Here is a 20,451-nt window from a genome sequence, read left to right as displayed (position 1 = left end):
CAACTCTGTTCTGAAAAAAAAAAAAAAAATGAATTGTGTTTTGAATACACTTATCTTTGGGTATATCAGCTAAAGGAAGTTGGATTTTTTTCCTTAACAGAAACTTCTGCAGTCCTCTCAGTTCACACCCTTTCTGACTTTACCTTGACAAACTTATTATATAAAGCTATAGTTAAATCTATATTGTCAATGTAACAAAGGACTGTTTTCAAACATCACAAATTTGTTCTTGCATAGAATTTTATACATTGCTTTTATCATATATTTGCTCAGTTACTCTAAGAAGCAAGGAACTGATCACTAGTTGGGAATCTATATGGGCCTAAACTTGAGTGTATTGATTTATTATTAAATCTACTACCAACATTTTCTTAAGCATAGCCTTCTAAATTTTTTCAGGAGATTAGAATAAAGGTATGCATGCTACTCAGTCTTCTGGTACTTCTAGTGATAAACTTTTGGATGAGACACGTCCTAATCAGCACTGAATTCTTCAGTAGGAGGCCGTGTTATAGGAGCTACAGATTTTTCCCTGGATTAGCTTAGGTCATTGCCTTTTCTTTAAAAAAAAAAAAAAAAAGTCTATGCATCTTGTTACCTTGAATACGAGGGTGGTCTTGATAATATTTGACAGCACTAACCAACTTACCAAGCCATCTAAGTGCTTCTGAGGCTTCAGTTTGCACAATTTCTTTCTCCTTTTCAACAGTTACCCGGCGCTTCTGCCCTACTCGCATGTAAGCTGACACAGCTGTTGGTAAAACCGTGTTTCATCACCAGCATCAAATTTGCTTAATACTGATTGCTGACATCCCCTCAGCTGTCATTCACAGCAAACCACCATGTGCTATGATCACGATGTATTATTAGCTTCACCACACTAATTTGGAAACATTCTTTTAGATATTAAAACACCTTGCTTCTAGTATTAGTTTGGGATTGCAGAGGGGCAAAGATACCATTTACAGTGTATAGGAGTCCAATATTCCCAACCAACCTTGATTTCATGAATGGCTTGTAATTATTTCTAGCAGGCACTCATGCAATAGAATGAGGTTGAAACATGCCAGAGTACCATCTTTCTTTATTTTAACATCTCTGATTGAATTCCTATATTCAGAATACAAGAAAAAAATTTTACCAGCCAGGTGCAGTGGCTCACACCTGTAATCCTAGCACTTTAGGAGGCCAAGGTGGGTGGATCATGAGGTCAGGAGTTCAAGACCAGCCTGGGCAACATGGTGAAACCCCGTCTTTACTAAAAATACAAAAATTAGCTGGGCATGGTGGTGGGTGCCTGTAATCCCAGCTACTTGGGAGGCTGAGGCAGGAGAATTGCTTGTACCCGGGAGATGGAGGTTGCAGTGAGCCGAGATTGCGCCACTGCACTCCAGCCTAGACAACAGAGCAAGACTCCATCTCAAATAATAATAATTTTTACCTCAGAAGAAAGCCCGAAAATCTTCGATTAAAAACAAAAAAATGACAGTGGGTGATGGGAAAAAAGAAAGGAACTAATTATCATTGAGTATGTGTAGGTACTATTTGTGTAGGCGCTGTATGTGTCCCATCTCACTGATGGGTACAACTCATGAAATGACTCTCATTCTCCCTGTTATACGAACAAGAAGGATAACTCCTATCTACAGATGAGGAATTTGGTAAATTGCCCAAGGTCATCCCACAAGTAAGAGATAAAGCCCAGCATCCATTTTATCTGGCTCAAAAAAAATTTCTCACTATACCATGCTGCTATATAATTAATTTTCTACTTTACATAGGGCTGTCATCTCAGGTGGGTGCATTTAAAAGTTTCTTGGTCTCAGATTACTGATGCCACAGTATTGACATGAGATTGAATTAAACTTCTTTGGCCTCTTTTGGATGTTGTATAAACAGAAAAAAGAAGCAAGGTCTCTCTCTCTCTCTGTGGTAACCAATTGATGTGTAGGTATAAACATGGCTACCCTCACGCGTTTTGGTGTGATCTATCTCTTTGACTTCATGCAGAACCTATTCTTTTTCATCTCCTGGACCAAATGTGAAAGAAAGAAGTGGACATGTGGAGGATTCTTTCTCTGTGAATAATACTGAAAAAGCTCCATTTTCTGGGGAAATATCCATGGTTCATTGTCTCACGCCAAGAAAGAATTCAGGGCACAGACACACATGAGGAGTGGGTTTAGGAGTGGAAACTTTAATAGATAAAGAAGAGAGTGAGAAAGCTTCCTCATGTTGAGAAAGCCAGTTGCTCAAGAGAGGGTTTTCCGGGTCTGGGGCAAGATTTGATTGATTTCATACAGAGGCTTGAGGAGGCGGTGATTGATTTACATAGGGCCTGGGGATTGGTTTAACCAGGTGTAGTACTTACATAGCCAGTGAAAAGACTGGCTCTCCCACCCTAATCTTTTATTATGCAAATACAGCTTGTACCTGGCTGTCACCATGACATTTGCACACGTGGCTTCACTTCACCAGCGCCATGACACCCGCACACCTGGTGACAAGGAAAAGGGAGCAGGAATCGCCATATTGAATGTGCCTGGCTTCCAGGTACAGCTGCTAGCTTTACATATGCGAGCCTCTAGCTTGCATATCTATACTTGCAACTTGACTTTTCAGGCTGCTTTTTGTTAGAAAATAAATGGCTTGGGGGCTGCTTTTTATTAAAGGAAAAATCCACCGAGAACTATTTTACCCTTTCTAATGGCCTAAAATAAATTTTTAATGACTCCTGTATTAATATTACCAACTCTTGATCCCTCCAACCTTTAATCTAAAGCTAGCAGATTGCTCATCTTGAACAGATATAAAAAGTTAAAAAGTTAGAGTCCTTTAAAACACAAACCATGACTTTTTATTTCTACTCATTGTGTAGATTGTCCCTACTGTGCTTTTGCAACAACTTTTGCATGGGTTACTAAATAGTTGCTACAAGACAAAATGCCTTACAATTAGAAAAAAAAAATTAACCAGAGATATTGTACAAAATATTTATTTTTTGACAGTTTTGAATAAGCCATATAAAGTATTATATATCCCCAATGAGGCTTAATGGGTGGTATTTCAGGTGTTGGTGGTGTCTGTATCTCAAAGAAAGAAAAAAAATAACATCACACTAAACAGATTTAATGCCTCTGTTTTCAACCTAATGGAACAATAGTTATCATTTCAATTGAGTCCCTTTGCAAGTTATGTGAATCTTTGCTTTGTAAAAACACAAACAAAACACAAGGGAAAATTCTCATTTTCCAGCAAATACAGCAACTTCTAATATGCTGTTTCTAATAATGAGTCGCCATCAAATAAGTAATAAATAATTTCTTCGAAAACAAGAGCTTTCTCTTTTATTATTGATTGACAGATATTTACCAGTTTAAGGATATTGGTCATAAGTATCTATATAATAAACCCTTTATATTAGATGTTAAATTAAAATTTTTCATAGCATGAATAGATTTTTAAGTGACCATTCAAAAACATAGCAATTTTTGTAAATATACTGTATGTGTGTATATATATATATATATGTATCTATATATTTTTTGATGCTTTGATCTGGAAGAAAGAAATATCAAGAGTTTCTACTCACAACATAAAGAAAATTAAATGTTTTTGGATATTTTTAACTTTTTCAGGTGTATAGCTTTGTCTGCATCTGGCCTTCTGCACAAAAGTATCTCAAGTGAACTTACACTCTGGATACCATTTTCCAAACTTGAAGGAGTAATCAAGTTCTTAATTATCAGGGTGCTTGTTATTTAGTTGAAGATTACACATATGTCTTCTGCTTCAAACAACTACCCCAAATATGCTAGTTTTATACATATTGGCTTAAAAACAAGAGAAGCCAAAGATTAAGTGAATTGTGTTAAGGATTGCCTGAAAACATTTGCTAAGGGGAGAATAAAACTAAAACTGTGGAGTATAAAGGATGTTGGAATTAAACATTTTTAAGTACTTTTTTTCTGCATCTGATCAACTGAAGTTATTATAAAGAAGGAATCAAGTATGTAACTTTAAATTCTAGGTAAACATCCAAATTACTTTCTAAATTCATTTCCAAAATTCTCCTGTGCTGGCAGTTAGCTACTAGAGATCATCATTTGATTTTGATTTCATGAGTGAGTTCATTTGATTTCATGAGTGAGTTCAGCTGCTTACTACTACCCATGTCATTGTGTTTGTATTGATTGTCTGGCTCAGTTATCTCATGTTCTTCGTGAACTATATACACATTTTCATTGTCTTTAAACAATACTGAGTTTTGAAGTTAAGTAGAATATTGTAGAGGTTATCAGAAACCCACATTCATTGTGGTGTGTTTCTGTCTGATATTTCAATATTGGCAAATATAGTTTTTGACATTGCATTTTACAATCCTATTGTTTTTTAGAGTGATGAAAGTTCAAGTTTTAAGAGAAGTGGTTGCCTTTCTCGTACTGTCAAACATATTTCTTCTTTATTATACTCTGGTGCTTTATCCTTCTCTATAATTTTCTATTATTACTTATTTTAAATGTTTTCCCTATCACATTGAAAAACTTAAATGTCCATTCTCCATTTGAAAATGTGCCAAAAGTACTATCGCATGTAAATATGCAGAAACAATTACTATGAAAATGTCAGCATAGTTTAAATGTATTACTTTGATGATTACAGAGATTTTTTCAAGTTGTTCATGTTAAGATGCATCTTAAACAGTATCTCAGTTCCTTAAAAAATAATAAAAATTTTTCATGTATATTACATATCTACCTACCAGAAATCCTTTTTACAATTTTATGTACAATCATTTTAAGAACTTTTTGAAATAAATAATGCAAATGAATTAAAATAAAGTGTTCTCTTGATTTCTGAAGAGGCATTCATTATCTTAGGAGCTGCTGATATACAAGGATTCTTTCTAAAGTTTAAAAGGCAGCTAAAGAAAATAAAGTCTAGAAACCAGAAATAATGACACAAACTTTTATTGAAAGTAAGTCAGACACAGCAGTTCTTTATTTAAATTGTGGATAGATTGGTAGGTATGGGGAAAGAGAGATGCTAGCAAATTCTGTGCCTTCAATGTAGCATTATATGAAAGGTAGGTTTTATATTGGCAGAGAAATAGAGCTATTATTCGTTTCTGTTCATCTAGCAACAAAGGAAAACAAAAAGTCATGTAAGAAATACCAGCATTTGCACAATAAATTAATTCTCCCTCTTCCCTGGTACCAGAGTCCTTACCACCCCTGAACTTTGAATTACAAAAGCTCAAGTAAACCTTCATGTGTAGCTACCAGTTTGTGTTCTTAATCATGTTCTCCCTGAGTTTCAAATATGTTAAAAATCCCCCACGCAATCTGAATCAGACCTTTGTCTTTCCTAGATTACAAAGACTCAAATAGCCAACCATCACCATTATGTTACCTGAGGTCACTTAACTCTGCGGCTTTCAACTCTGTGGCTTTCATGTAAGATGGCGGTATAGGGCCATGGACACCAATGCCAAAGAATAGTTTCAGGGTTTTTTTGCAAAAACATCGTGTCATCCATGAACATGAAGCATTTACCAACTAAACATACCTCAAAATAGTTTCTGTTGACTAAATCTTTCATAGTTCATTCATTATCTGGTGAGAGCACAGAGCTAAGAGGACCAGCGTTAGCATATATTAGAGTCCCTTAAGAGCTACTTTGTCGTGCCACATAACCATAGGTCACCCACCTCTAGTTCTACAGGAATCCATCATCTCTGTTGGAATAACTGAAAATACAGGCTCTTGATGGTAGGTTAAAATCACGGTCCTGTTATGTGATAGATAACACAACACTGTGTTTTGAAGTTAAGTCAAAAATTGTAGGGGTTATCAGCAACCCAGAAAAGAAAACAGGTTGTCCATGTAGAAAGATTAGAAGATCTAAATTAAACTGGAAATTGTCCTATTGCATCAATCTTCTCCCTAACTTTATCAATAAAGACCTGATTTCCCTCACTTTATTCTGGAAACGGACATCGTAACACGTGAAATCTATAGGTTATATAGAATGAGGGTAACAGAACTTTTATGTTATCTGTTTGAAAGAATAAAAGAGCACTGTAATCCTGAATTCAAATTGGAGTCTTGTAAACAACTAAATAATAGTATGTGATACTATGGAAATATGATATATGACCCAGAAGGATTAAAGAAGTTGTCATTAGAATATGTGGGATTTATGTTACACATAAATAAGCAGTCATCTAAGAGGACTAACCCGGAGTTTTTAACAAAATGAAAAAGAAATAAACAAAGGGTTGAATAGTACAATGAAGACTGTATTACAGTCAGACAATAAGGAATTGTCTTTTTATTTGCAGGGCAAAACAAAATCTTTATCTGTGGTGATAGAAAGTTCAGGGTAATATATATGGAAGCATGAAATGAAAAATTGTGGAACAAACTATCTAAGAATATAAATATAGTCTCTCTTTTCATAAATATTCAATACGTTATTTGACACATTGGTTTGAGTGAAGCTCCACAAGTACAATTTTAAGCATCTTGATTTGGGCTGAGGTCCAGTAAATTATATATTCCCAACAACTATCAGAGCTCTCTCACTAAAAATACATGCTCACGCTCTACTTTGAAAATATTCTAAGATAATTATTTCCATTTTCATAGTAACTAGTACAGTTATGACTAGCGTTGTCTCAGGTTTCTAAGGAAAGAAAATTATTCTGAGATACTGTTAATAAGAGAAAATGTGGTAATAGAGAGGGGCATTTTCTTAAAATTGTGCTAAAGCTGTCATTTTTATTTTTAATGACTTTAACTGTGCTAGACAAGATTTTATTTTCAGCCACAGAAATAAAACTATCCAACATAACTCTTTAGTCTGCTGCCCACCAATCTTCTAGCCCCTCCCAGTGTCAACCTCACAATGGGTTTAATTCAGTTTGAAAGCATAAAGGCAACATTTAGCAAACAGAATTATCCTGACTGACAATTGCTCATCTCCCTCTGTGAGAAGATTCAGTGAATGGTAACACCTAGGAAGGAGGGCTATAGAATTTTTTCTCTGTAGATGCCAACAAAAGCCACTTAAAATATTGTTTGGTGATAATAGAAAAGGCGTGGAATTTTGGAAGGCTTATTGCCAGAGTCTGTAAAACCAAGTTTAAAAGTAAGACAGGTTTTAATACCAGACTTTCCATCACTCCAATGTACAGGAAGAAAGATACCAAAAGAAATACCGGAATCATTTCAAATAGTCCCCTCAAATAGTCTCATTTGATGACTACCTTTCCAAGCATTGCTACATTTATAGCCAAATTATGCCAGATTCCCCCAGGGGACTGACTGCTTAGTTCTTATCACACAATGCTATATTAGTGAAGTTTTAAAAGACAAACGCCCAAGAATTTATTTAAAGCTTTTTGATTTGAGGTTATCAGACTGAATTTTATCTAGGGTTATTTCCACATTATTCTACAGTGAAAAAGAGAGTCAACTTCCACCTCCCTCCAAGTGATAACTCAAATAAGGCATAGAAATATGCACCCTGGGACAATAGAATTAGCTTTTCCTTTAGTGGGCATGAGAATTTCTCAGTTCCAGTTAGTTTATAAATGCATCATAGACTCGAATTCATCAATTCTTTGCTTGGTATTTCCCTTTCTGATTTTCCGATAGGATATTGTATTGTATCTGGAATAAGCATTTCTGGAGATATCACTCTTCTTCCCTAAGGTTGGCTGCTCATCAGGTGTCACAGCTTGGGAACTGGCACTGCTCAGTGGGGAGTCCTCACTTGCATCACCTTCCTCTTTAAATTGAGAAAACTCTTCATGTTTTTTCTTAAATTCTATCACTCGAACTTCATCTTCATCATCATTGCAATTATTATCATCATCATCATCATCAATTTCTTCATCCCAAACCTTCTGCTCCTCATCATGTTTAGAATGTAACATGTCAGCTTGGCTAGGTTTTCGAAATCCCAGCCATTCAATTTCAGCTGCCTGGTGACCTTTGTTCTTCCTGTCCTCATCTTCTTCCTCTTCGAGAGGTTGCTCAGCAATCCTCTCCTTCTGTCTTCTTATTTCCTGGTTACTGCCACTCAGAGGAATCTTCTCCCACTGACGCCCTGTAGCAAAATCAATTGGTAGTTGAGATGTGTAGAGATTCCAAAATACCCAGCTATTAGTCTGTTATTCTCCAAATAATTTTTCTTGCTAATCTCTTCCCAACACGTGTTTTATGGGATATGATTCTGTGGTTTACCAATACGTTTTGCACAAATAGGCTACACAGCCAAATTAATTTCGAAAACACTGAATTAAATACAGTTAAATAAGCATCTTCAGACTTTTTACAAGCCTTTGAAATGCTAATGAGTATTGTAAATCTGTAAGAAAGTCAACAACCTAACTTCATTTGTCTATGGAACTCTGTTGTGGACTACCGTATTTAGTGAGACTGGTATTCCCTGAGACACACTTAAAAAAAAAATTCTTGTCTAGCCAGTCACAACTGGATATGTGCACATGTAAAATGAAATGTTTGGACTTATCTCTTTCTCACACATACGCACACACGCGCACAAACACACACACACACACTCACACCTCAAGGAAAATTAGAAAAATATTTCAGAAAGAAAAAAATCCTCGTTTCCAATACTGAAAATGATGACTGTCCATGTCTGGTCACTTTTCAAACAGCTAGATCATACCAGCATACCCTCAACAATATTTATTGAACATGGTAAGAATTAATTATGAGGAAGCTGAGGTTGTTCTCTGAGCCTTCACCCCTGCAAGGCTTCTGTGGGAAGTTTCAGTCTGTGGTGTACACAACTCAGAAATCTGTCTGGGTTACACCCCTTGTCAGGCCCGAGTTCACCATTTTCTTTTGACACCATGAGTCTATAAGTAAGGCGAGAGGCAATGTTCCTCTTTGTCTTTCTCCTCCACAATATTCTACTCTCTCTGAAAGATGTTCACAAGTCCATTTTCATCCAAGGTGTTTAGTTCTCTTTTTATTTTTTTGTTGTTTTCTCACTCTAGGGAATACATAGTAAACTTACAGAGACAGAAGTAAAGATGGGTGATCACCCTAATTTGTTACACACAACTGCTATCAGGCCCTAGTGTCCCGCCAATGTTCCTAATATTATCCATAAATACACATTAGAATGTTTGCCATAATCTTATGCTTTGTTTTGTTTTATTTTGTTTTCCACAAGAACCAAAGTAAGTGATATTTTGTTTATATTCATGACTCAGCCATGAGATTGTGACATACAAAATTATTCCTTGAATTTAAATTATAGTTTTTCCTCAATATTTTTAGCATCTTTATATGTTTTAATCCAGTAACATTCTTTTTGAAGATTTTATAGCTGTTGCCACTGTGAAGATAAAAGACACCAAAATCTGTGCCTCTATTCTGGAGGAAAAACATACTCCATCAAAGAGGAAAGGATTCATTGAGGGAAAACTTAACCAGGGAGACCATCTAGCTGAAAACTACAGCCAGCTTTCATTCTCCATTTGATGAAAATGAAAGATCTAGACAACTGTTATCTGCAATAGACTCCTGATCAAACATTTGAAAGGGGCTCTAGATGACAGAAGGTTGAGATTCTGCCTCTGAGAGCTTGTTACATTGGAAGCAGAAAAATTAGGGCAAAGAGGTTATTTAGTTCATATTGTGGAGTCTTAAGTCTTACAAATTATCTCTGGTAATGTGACAGCTTGACATTGGCTATTGCTTGCTACATAGTTCCTTAAGTGTTGATACGTTGCTAAGCAGACATAGTATGAGAGGTGTTCAGGCTAAGGGAGCAGATGTAGGAAATAGCCAATCACATTCCTGTCCTCGACATCTACTATTTTATGTGATGTCCTAATATTTCAATCAATAGTCTCTTCAATATTTTGCCTGTTAAAGTCCTAACAAAGCTAAATTGGTTAGGTTTAGCAAGCTGACTTCAATTTGACATAAGATGTGTATGGCTGCAAGAGAGGAAAGAAATGATTAATTAATAGATTTTATCCTACACTTTATTTGGAAACTGTTTAAATGTAGGTGTCTTAGAAAAATCTAAAGGATTTTGTGTCTCTTAGTCTATTAAGTTTATTTAAAATTTAACATAATCACTTCAATGTTCCTTTTATTCTTCCATTTTCTTAAAGAATACAATTAAAACTAACTTTATCACCCTGTCTTTCTTTGACATCAAATAGTTAACAATTTTGTACTTACATTAGAGGCCTACAAAGTAAATCATTTCATGAGATTACTTTAAACTGTATGTTGGCCTGGCGCAGTGGCTCATGCCTGTAACTCCAGCACTTTGGGAGGCCGAGGCGGTTGGATCAACTGAGGTCAGGAGTTCAAGTCCAGCCTGGCCAACATGGTGAAACTCCGTCTCTACTAAAAATACACACACACACACACACACACACACACAGAATAGCTGGGCGTGGTGGCAGGCACCTGTAATCCCAGTTACTCAGGAAGCTGAGGCAGGAGAATCACTTGAACCCGGGAGGCGGAGGTTGCGGTGAGCCGAGATTGCACCATTGCACTCCAGCCTGGGCAACAAGAGTGAAACTCCGTCTCAAAAAGAAAAAAAAAACAAAACTGTATGTTAATTGTAGACTTTTAGGAAAGACACATTTTTGAAACAAGGTGCACACACAGATTTGGACACACCAAATCAAAAAGTAGGGTTGACTCAGTGGACTAACTTAAAAGATAGACATCACGTTGGTATGCCAATCAGCTATGCCAATCCATGCAGCCTCAGCCTTGAACAGTCTGGAATGCTTTATAAGGTGGAACCCACAGATAAGTTAAGACTCTCTTATCTGCCTACAGCAGCTTTGAAAATTTGAAGTCATTGCCTGGATTGCTTTGTCAACAACACACTCATGCAACATTTCGTGGAAAAACTGTCATCCATATTCAGTCAAACAGTTTCTGTGCACAAAACTGTAGTTCTTGTTACCTTCTCTGAATGTCATTTCATCAGCACTAGTTTCTTGGAGAGAAAGATCTGTGATAGCCTTATGAACAATAAAGAGTTTCTCTTTTGGGTTTTCTAGAAAAGAAATATGAAATCAGTATTTTAACATTTAAAATATTTATTGTTCAACAGTTCATAAGTTATCAATTTAAACTCTAGGTAGATGTCTTTAATTTTAAATCTGATCACTAAAAATTACTATTCGACTCTTCAGATTCATTCTTTATCAATTCAATTTGTTTACTTAATGATCACTTTATTGATTGGTAATCTCTCCTTTAATATTTATATAAGATATACATATATCTATAAGATACAGAACCATAAATTCAGAGAACTTCAGTTATATTTAGAAGGAAATTTTAAAATTTTGAACTCTCTTTGTTCAAATAATATAGGGTTGTCCATAATCATAATAAATAACAGTAGTTAACATTTAGCCAATACTTACCCTACACTTGTAGGTGTTATTATTATTCTGCCTTCTTCTAGTGAAAAAACTCAGGCTTCGGGAGACAGAAAGTTGTCTGGGGTCACAGCTGTCAAATAGACCAGCCTGGATTTCACCAGAGTCAGAGGTTTAGTCCCTATACTATGCGTAGTAGAATAAAGCGCTACATTTTTGGGGTGTCCAGCTCATTCCAATAACAGTTTATCAAAAAAATCCAGGGTAAATTTACAAGTCAAAACAAGAAAATTAAGAAGGGAAACACTTTACCTTTTAGAATTTTCTCCTCCATGGATGAGTTGAGCAGCATGTTCCCTTGTAATTTTCTTCTTTCCTCCTGGCTTCCTTTGGTGGGTGCACCTTCCAGACTGGGTCCTACTCTGTAGTGTGGCGGGGGGCTGTCCACATCAGTCAATTCCTCACTGATTTTAGTGATTGGTTGTTGACCGTTTTCAGGTGGTTTATCCCCATTACACTCAGCCTGGGTAAATGTAGCTGGAGCATCTGTCATGATGTGCGGTTGAATCCGATCTGGAGAGAGAGCTTTAGGGAAACTGAGTGAGTAGATCCTTGATAAGATACCTGCTCTTGCCTTCAAGTCCTATAGTTCCAACCCCTACTCTAAGAGCACAAATTATTCACTTTAGTACATCATAACAAGGTTCTTTTCCTAAAAGTATCCAGACCTCTAGAGATTAGAGCAAAAGCAAGAGGATTTGTCAGATCTGCCAGGAGCCATGAGCAAGAATCCAGCCAATCACCACCTTCTTTGTTGCTTGCCAGTCCCCTGGCAGAGTTAAAGGCATCCCTTTGATTTACATAAACAAACAATCTGAAGCAATCAGGCTTTTGTGTTGGCATGTAGAGAGGGACTTTCAGCTTGTCAGTCCCCCTCTGGGAACAGAGATTTTTGTCCCTTTTCATAATGGCCCATTGTAATTTTCCCTGTAACAGGAGACACAATTGTCCCACAGCTTTAATCCAGAGAGAATGACCACCTTGAGGCATATTAGTTCTGTGTAACCAGCTTAACATTTCCAAACAGATTTTGTTCAAGTAAAACCTCAGCTATTTTGTAAAGGACAATGGCATTGTTTCTTATTTATTAAAAAATAAAACAGCTTATCAAAAAAACCTATAAACAGGACAACTTTACTGTAAATGCTTCTGGCGGCAGATTTCATGGTGTGCTTTCAGCAGGCTGGAGAAGGGACCTATGAAAAAAACAAATTCTACCAACTTGCTAATACCAAAAGTTTTATAATTTCAGAGTAATTTACTTAGTCTATAGCTTCTTATCCTCTAGTCTATGGCCGCTGAAGCCCAACCGATCTTTTAAAACCCTAATAAAATTACCGCCATGAAGTTTTCTCCTCCCCCAATCAGAATTACAATCCTCTCTATTCCGTACTGATATTACACAATGCTGGTAAAATGTAGAGGACCAATGCAATCTGCCCTTGGGAGAAACAGGTGATTATGTTAAATGACTGCTACTGACCACCCCTTCCTTTTTAAGTCTTTTTCTTTCTTGGATTTCTCATACTACAGAATGGTTCCATAGCCTTTGCCCACACAGCTCCTATGTGAAATGCCCTTCTCTTCCTCAAGCCCAAGCCCCTGGGCTAACCAGCTTCCCTAAGTTCTGTTTTTAAGCTTAAATATCATCTCTTTAACTACACTATCTCTAACCCACAGGATTAGGACAGGACTCTGTTACACATTGTCTTTGCCCTTCAGAATATTCTTCATGGTTGTAACTAAAGAAGCAACTGCACAATTATCTCTGTAATGTCTGTTTCACCAACTACAATCTAAGCTTCATCTAGCCAGGGGCCATTTTAACTTGCTTACATGTGTCCCCAGCACTTAGCATCTGGCTTGAAATAGGAGCACGAAATAAAAATAATTATTTATATATATATACACACACACAAATAATTATATATATACATACATAACAAGAAGTATATATTATATATATATATATAATAAATTTTATCCCCAAGAGAATAAATTTCAGATCATTTTTAAAGAGAAGAAGAATAGGTGTTGAAGAGTTGTAGTAAGCATATCACCTTTAAAACTGTGTCTAGGGCTGAGCCCATTCGGGTCTATATCAGGGACAACACCTCACTCTTGTATAATCCCCTCTCCCTTGTCCTTGGAAGACATCTCTAATAGATCCTAGATCTCTTTCCTTCGTTCTTCCTCCAGCTGTTCTCCAGTCAGCACACTAATTCTGTTTGTTTGATTGTTTAACTGTTTTAACAAACACTCATATCACACTTATTATGTGCAAGCTACTGTCCTAATTGACTCATAAATAGTAATACACTTAATCTTCATAACAGTCTTCTGAGGTAGGTGCTGTTGTTATCTCCATTTTATAGACTAGAAAAATGAAGTGCAAAGAGGTTAAGGAGCTCAGCTAGTAAGATCACAGAGCCAGCAAGCCTACTGATGAGAGTTTGCAGCACAGATGAAGCTAAGCGCCATCCCTGGCCCGCGTGCAGATGTTTCCTTGGACCAGAGATCCCACAGGGGTTCGGCATTAGCACCTTGGCAGTAGAGACAGTTGTGGCCAGGAGAGGGCAGCAGAGAGCCTAAGGCAGTCTCAAGACCTGCCCCAGAGACACACTACAGCTGCTGAGGATCGTGTTCCGGAAGTGTCCTCCCAAGAAATTCAACTACAAGCTTACTGTTGAGAAAATACTGAGTGGAATCATATGGGAGGATGCAGAAACTAAGACCAAGCTTAGGAACAAACGGGGACATACTAGACTGTGAGATCCTTAGGGCAGGAAGTGGCACTAATTCAACCAAATACCCCGCAATAAACACAGAAGTATAGAAATACATTAGCTTCAAAGCACACGCCTCCAACCACTCCGTTCCCTCGGGGCTGCCAAGTACCTCAATCCAGGGACATAGCAAAGCTGAGAGAGTTCAGATTCATTGTCTCTCCTACACCTAGATTTCTATTACCCCATGGCAACAGGCACCTCATACCTATAGCCTAGCTTTTATGGGAATTCGTGTCTTTATTTTTGGATTGCCTTCTTTCTAAAACCATGCTCTGACATTTTTTACGGCCTTAAAATTATTTCAGATTTGGAAAGATAGAGAAATAATCCAGAGTTCTGTCATCCTTGGCTAACCATGTGTTTACATTTATTTAAAAAACATGCTTTTATGCTGCCCTAGGGAATAATGGAGTTCGGGTAAATGGTTTGTAACGTGTATTATTTTTTCCTACAAGTAGACGGCAACATGAGACACATTTAGCAACAAGATGAGTCTATCTAACTACTAGATAAAACATAGGCGATTTTGTTCATAAAGAGGTAAGTTGTCCCCCATTATTTGTAACAACCTATGACTTAAAAAGTCTGTTAGAATTTGCACTATCATCCTTACTTCAAATACAATTGCAGAATGTTCACTGTATGAAACATGACTGTTTTATTTTATGTAGTTTACTGGATCTTGTGGCTTTTTCCTTAGAAGAATTTCTCTCTCGTCACCTAGGCTGGAGTACAGTGGCACAATCTCGGCTCACTGCAACCTCTGCCTCCCAGGTTCAAGAGATTCTCCTGCCTCAGCCTCCTGAGTAGCTGGGATTACAGGCATGCGCCACGATGCCTGGCTAATTTTTGTATTTTTAGTAGCAGGGGGGTTTCTCCATGTTGGTCAGGCTGGTCTCCAACTCCTGGCCTCAGGTGATCCGCCTGTCTTGGCCTCCCAAAGTGCTGGGATTACAGGCATAAGCCACCACACCTGGCCCCTAGTTATTATTCTTAATGCTAAAGGACATTGTACAAATGTAACCATTATTCAATCTAAAGCCAAAAAAAGATAATGAAAAGATTTTCATATAAGAATATAAAGAATCAAAATAAAATTATGTAAACATTCACATTCCATTTGTCCAACACCAAATGCTTAATGTTAAGGCTATCTTAGGTCCAGAATCAGGATTTGGGCAAAACTCATAAAATCTTAATCTTTAATCTTAATCATATGTGAAAAGCCAAGCCACAAGCTAATGTTATGGCTAAGAGATGGTCACAGAGCACTGAATAAAAACAAGAAATACATTTAAAAGAAAAATGTTGATCCTGGCAGCTTGAAGTCAATCTTAAAAAAACATTGACTTACATAGTTGAGATGGGGTATTGTTTCAATTAGCATTGAAACAGAAAGGTAGAACCACTAAGAGATGGAGCAGTCCATCTATCGATTGGTCAATTGATTGATCAATCAGGAGGGATTTGACTTTACACAATAGTGGGTGCCAGTGAAGCTGCCTTTATATGTCTGCTGTTGCATTTGATGCTGGAGCCTGAAGTCTGCAGGGCAGGAAGTTGGGAAGGGATTATGGATAGAAACGTAAAGAGGGAGAGCAAGAACAAACTGGGTTCCCAGGTGTAAGCTGGACACACGGGGGCAAACTGAAGCCCGCATCGGCTCTCAGTGCCTCTGACCTTAGAGGTTGGAATGCCCTCCCAAAGAAGCCGGGCCCAGGAATCATAGAAGCTGGAGGAAGATCCAGGGAGGTGGAACACAGTTGCAGGCCCAGCTGCTGCCCATATACCAGGTGAGGCAGCAGACGGGCAGCAGTGTGTGCCAGCTACAAAATAGCTGCTTCACTTCCACCCCACCAAGCTCACAGAACAATGTTTACTTTGGCTCACGTTTCTTTTTCAGGAAACATTCAGGAAATAAAATTCAGGGAAATGTAATTGAGCCTAGTCAGACTGACATACAATAGTCACAATCCTACTAATAACCCATAGAATCTTCTATAAGGAATAGAGCAATGCCTCAGGGAATGTGCAACCCTAAACAAGCCTGAGGAGACAGGATCATCCCAATTGGTTCACTTCAGGGATTAAAATTCCAAATTGAAGGGCCATCCCAGCTAAAGTGAACTGTTACAGAAATACAGACTATCATAACACAATAAAATCAATCAACAGCCATATATTTTATTTCACAAAACAATAATTGCCTGCCACCTGGTATAAATCAGATTAAATTGATTACCCTGTGCCATGTTCATGCTTTGCTTTGACTTTTATGCCAAGAATGGAATAATGGCTGCCATTCTGATGATACAGTTTCCTGAAGTAAATAATGGTTTCTCCCAGGAAACCAATAGTGAAGTCTATGGGTAGCTCATGAGTATTAAGGATTTAATGTAACAGAATTTCAAAATTTAACTGCATCTTACAAGAAGCATGCTTTTCAACATTGGAGGCAGGGGAGAGGATAATTATCTGTTCTCCCTCTAGAGATAAAATATTTCTTATACCTTAGGAAAGGTATGTCTCTGTGGTTGTAGCATCTGGAGCCTGGCCTTCTAGTGATCCAGTAAATACCATTTTAAAGGAAAGCACTGGAAGAAATAGGCTGAGTATTTGGTGAGGATTAGAGAAGAGTGTGGCCCTGAACATAGGACCCTGTGGCCAAGATGGGCAGAAGTGGAGGCTGGCAGGGAGAGTGCTGACAGTTAAGAGTCCCCTTCAAATAGAGGACAAACGAGCATTCCCATCAGTGACCCTCATAGGGTAAAGAGAAGAGATTCAGCCTGCTCCTGTGTGACCTTGGACAAGTGTACAAATCAGGCATGTTTGGGTTAGAGATTACAGAAGCTTAATTCAAAGAATCAGAAACTCTGAATTCAATAGCTAATTTGACTGGTAAGTTCAGAATTGGCCTTGTACTTGTTTGGATCCAAAGATCTAAACGAGGCCGGGTTCCATGGTTCACACCTGTAATCCCAACACTTTGGGAGGCCAAGGTGGGTGGATCACCTGAAGTCAGGAGTTAAAGACCAGCCTGGCCAACATGATAAAACCCCACCTCTACTAAAAATACAAAATTTAGCTGGGAGTGGTGGCACGTGCCTGTAGTCCCAACTACTCAGGAGGCTGAGAGGGGAGAATCGCTTGAACCTGGGAGGTAAAGGTTGCAGTGAGCTGAGATTGCGCCACTGCACTCCAGCCTGGGCAACAGAGTGAGACTCCAACTCAAAACAAAACAAAAACAAAGATTTAAACAATGTACCAGGTAACCAGTCTCTTTTGATCACAAGGAAACTGCATATTAGGAGGTACCTGGGTGGATCTGAGGGTCCCTAATGCCTCTAGCTGAGTGTTGTAGGCTAAATGATAACCACCCTCAGAGAGGTCCACATCCTAATCCCCAGAACCTGGGAATTGTTACCTTACCTGGTAAAAGGGACTTTGCAAATGGGATTAATTAAATTAAGGATGGGGAGATTATCCTGGATTATAGGATGGGATCCAATGTAATAATCACAAGAGTTCTAATAAGAGGGAGGCAGGAAGGTCAAAGAGAGTAGTAGAAAATGTGACACAGAAGCAAGACGTTGTAGTAATTCGAGAAGTGGTCGTGTGCTAACACACATGAGCAGCCTCTGGAACAGGCGTGTCCAATCTTTTGGCTTCCCTGGGTCACATTGGAAGAAGAAGGATTGTCTTGGGGCACACATAAAATACACTAATGCTAGCTGATGAGCGAGAGAAAAATAAACACGAAAAAATTTATGTTTTAAGAAAGTTTATGAATCTGTGTTGGGTCACATTCAAAGCCATCCTCGGCTGCATGCAGCCTGCAGGCCATGAATTGGACAAGCTTTGCTCTAGAAGCTAAAAAAAGGCAAGGAAATATTTTCCTCTGAAGCCTCTGTGTGGAGTGCAGCCCTGCCAACACCTTGATTTTAGACTTCTCACCTCCAGAACTGAATGGGGTGGTGCTGCTTTTAAGTCACCAAATTTGTGGTAATTTGTTACAGTAGTAATAGGGAACTAATTACAGGTTTCCTGCTTCTCTGCCTTCATTTTCTTTATCTGAGTCGGAGTCTCACTCTGTCGCCCAGGCTGGAGTGCAGTGGCACGATCTCGGCTCACTGCAACCTTTGCCACCCGGGTTCAAGCAGTTCTCCTGCCTCAGCCTGCTGAGTAGCTGAAATTACAGGCGCACACCACCACGCCCAGCTAATTTTCGTATTTTTAGTAGAGACAGGGTTTCACCATGTTGGTCAGGCTGGTCTCAAACTCCTGTCTTCGCGATCTGCCCGCCCCGGCCTCCCAAAGTGCTGGGATTACAGGCGTGAGCCACCTTGCCCGGCCTCTGCCTTCATTTTCATGGACTGGCAAAGGCCGGAAAATTTAACTTTCTCAATCTTTTACAGGATATGTGTTTTCGAATCTCAACTATCTTGGATTGCTTTCTGTTCACTGAAAACATCTCTCTTTGCAAGGTTGTATTTTCTCTCTCAGCTTTCTGACAGTCCAGGTTTGACTGAAACTTACTTGTAACAGTTTATAAAAGGTATAAGAAAGTCACAAACCCTCCAGCATCCTGATATTTTTCTAACAAGTCTCTAAAATTTAACCTTCAGTAGGAAGTGGTTTGAATCAAGATTCCAGAAGACAGTTTATAGTAATTATGGTCAGCTTTCACAAATAGGGATGGGTGAATTTGTACTGCTTCCCATTGCTCCTCTAATGAGCCAACCCATCCATGGATCTATAATCTGCATCCCATCCTTGGTGTCCATTTTTCGTATGCAATGTTTCATTGGTTGACAGTGAAAGAGATTTAATCCAAAACAGATTAAACAGAAATGGGACTTAATCTGGCTTCTGGGAAGTTCTCTCTCTCTCTCTTTCTCTGCCTGTCTTTCTCTCTCACTGCTTTCATTGTTCTACTTTCTTTTATATTGGAGTTTTCTCAAGTAGGTTCTCCCTATGTCATGGCAAATATTCCTCTGGCAACCCTAAGCTTGCATTATCAAGACAACTAGTGATGCAAAAGAAAGGAGCCTTTCTTTCTCATTAATTTCAGCCCAAGTCCCTGGGATGGCCCTCACTGAGCTAGTTTGGGATATGAGTTAATCCCTGAGCCAGATGCTGTGACTAGAAAGAATAGAATACTCCAATTGTCCAGGTCTAGGACAGTGTCCACCACTGAGCAGAAAAATGGGCATAGAAAATGAGAGACTGTAGGGCAAACAAACAAAATAAACAAACAGAAAGGTAGCAGATGCCCACCACATTAACAAACTCAGATCCCTCATCTGTTAAAGGTGGATAATACTATGATATACTTCTTAGGACTGCTGTAAAAATGAAATGAATTAGTCCAGGGAAAGCATCTAGCACAATGTGGCATAGTAGGTGTTCTTTCAAGATGTGTTTTTATTGTGCTACTGTTACTACTACTGTTAATTACTATTATTATTACTCCTAGTCATGTAGCTTTGGAAAGTCACTTAACCCACCTGACTCATTTCTCCTTCTTTTCAAATGGCTGATGACACACACCTTGCAGCAAAACAATGAAAGTTAATAGGCACAAGGTACCTAGCACAGGACTGGCAGATGGTACAGACCTGTAGATACATGATATTATTTTTATTGCTATTTGAGAAGGAAAGTCTCCTGAAGGAATAAGATACACATGCCTCATCTACGTATTCATGGATTTTTTACAAGCCAAATTCTAAAATTCAAATTCTGAGATGGTCTAGGATTAGGTTACTGAAGAGCTCTTTTTACTCAGTAAGAAGCAGTGTAGCTGCAGAGATGTGCCTGCTCCCAACACTGGCCCATTGATATGGAGTTCACATCTAATATGATTTCAGTCCTGTTCCTTCCTGTAGTCCTGGGGAAAGCTTCAGTTATCGGCATCCTTTAGAATGGCTTGTGGTAGGGGTTCATTTGAAACAATGGTGAGTGGCATCTATTCCCTCTAATTATACACACCCAGGTAAGTAACACAGCTTCACCTTCTCATCTTTGATTGAGATTCATGTGTGAGCACCAGCCCGTGACCACTACAAACATCCCAATGCATGGACTTGGTAGAAACTGATCCTATGAGAATATAAAATGGTGGGATGACTCTGTAGACCTTGACCTATAGATCTGTATCTCACAAGAATCCATGCAGGTAGAGAATGAATT

General features: G+C 38.3%; 1 protein-coding gene across 6 annotated transcripts in view; it reads right to left on the bottom strand.

Moving 5' to 3' along the window:
* Nucleotides 1-4,954: 4,954 nt before the first annotated feature.
* ERMN (ermin) overlaps nt 4,955-20,451 on the bottom strand; it is a 90,578-nt gene continuing 75,081 nt past the window's right edge. For 5 of the 6 annotated variants that reach the window (XM_063609483.1, XM_063609482.1, XM_063609484.1 and 2 more), the window contains 3 exons: nt 11,723-11,995; nt 10,987-11,079; nt 4,955-8,115 (listed from right to left, as the gene is read on the bottom strand). In XM_063609483.1, coding sequence (XP_063465553.1) covers nt 7,592-8,115; nt 10,987-11,079; nt 11,723-11,963 — 858 coding nt within the window. In that variant the 5' untranslated portion in view covers nt 11,964-11,995 and the 3' untranslated portion in view covers nt 4,955-7,591. Of the gene's footprint in view, nt 8,116-10,986; nt 11,080-11,722; nt 11,996-12,608; nt 12,627-20,451 lie in introns of those variants that run through there. The other variant, XM_063609481.1, reaches the window with a different exon arrangement.

This window comes from Symphalangus syndactylus, chromosome 9 (assembly GCF_028878055.3).
Source record: "Symphalangus syndactylus isolate Jambi chromosome 9, NHGRI_mSymSyn1-v2.1_pri, whole genome shotgun sequence".
Taxonomy (NCBI): domain Eukaryota; kingdom Metazoa; phylum Chordata; class Mammalia; order Primates; family Hylobatidae; genus Symphalangus; species Symphalangus syndactylus.
Note: the sequence above shows the minus strand (reverse complement) of the source record. Positions and strands in the feature narration are given on the sequence as shown.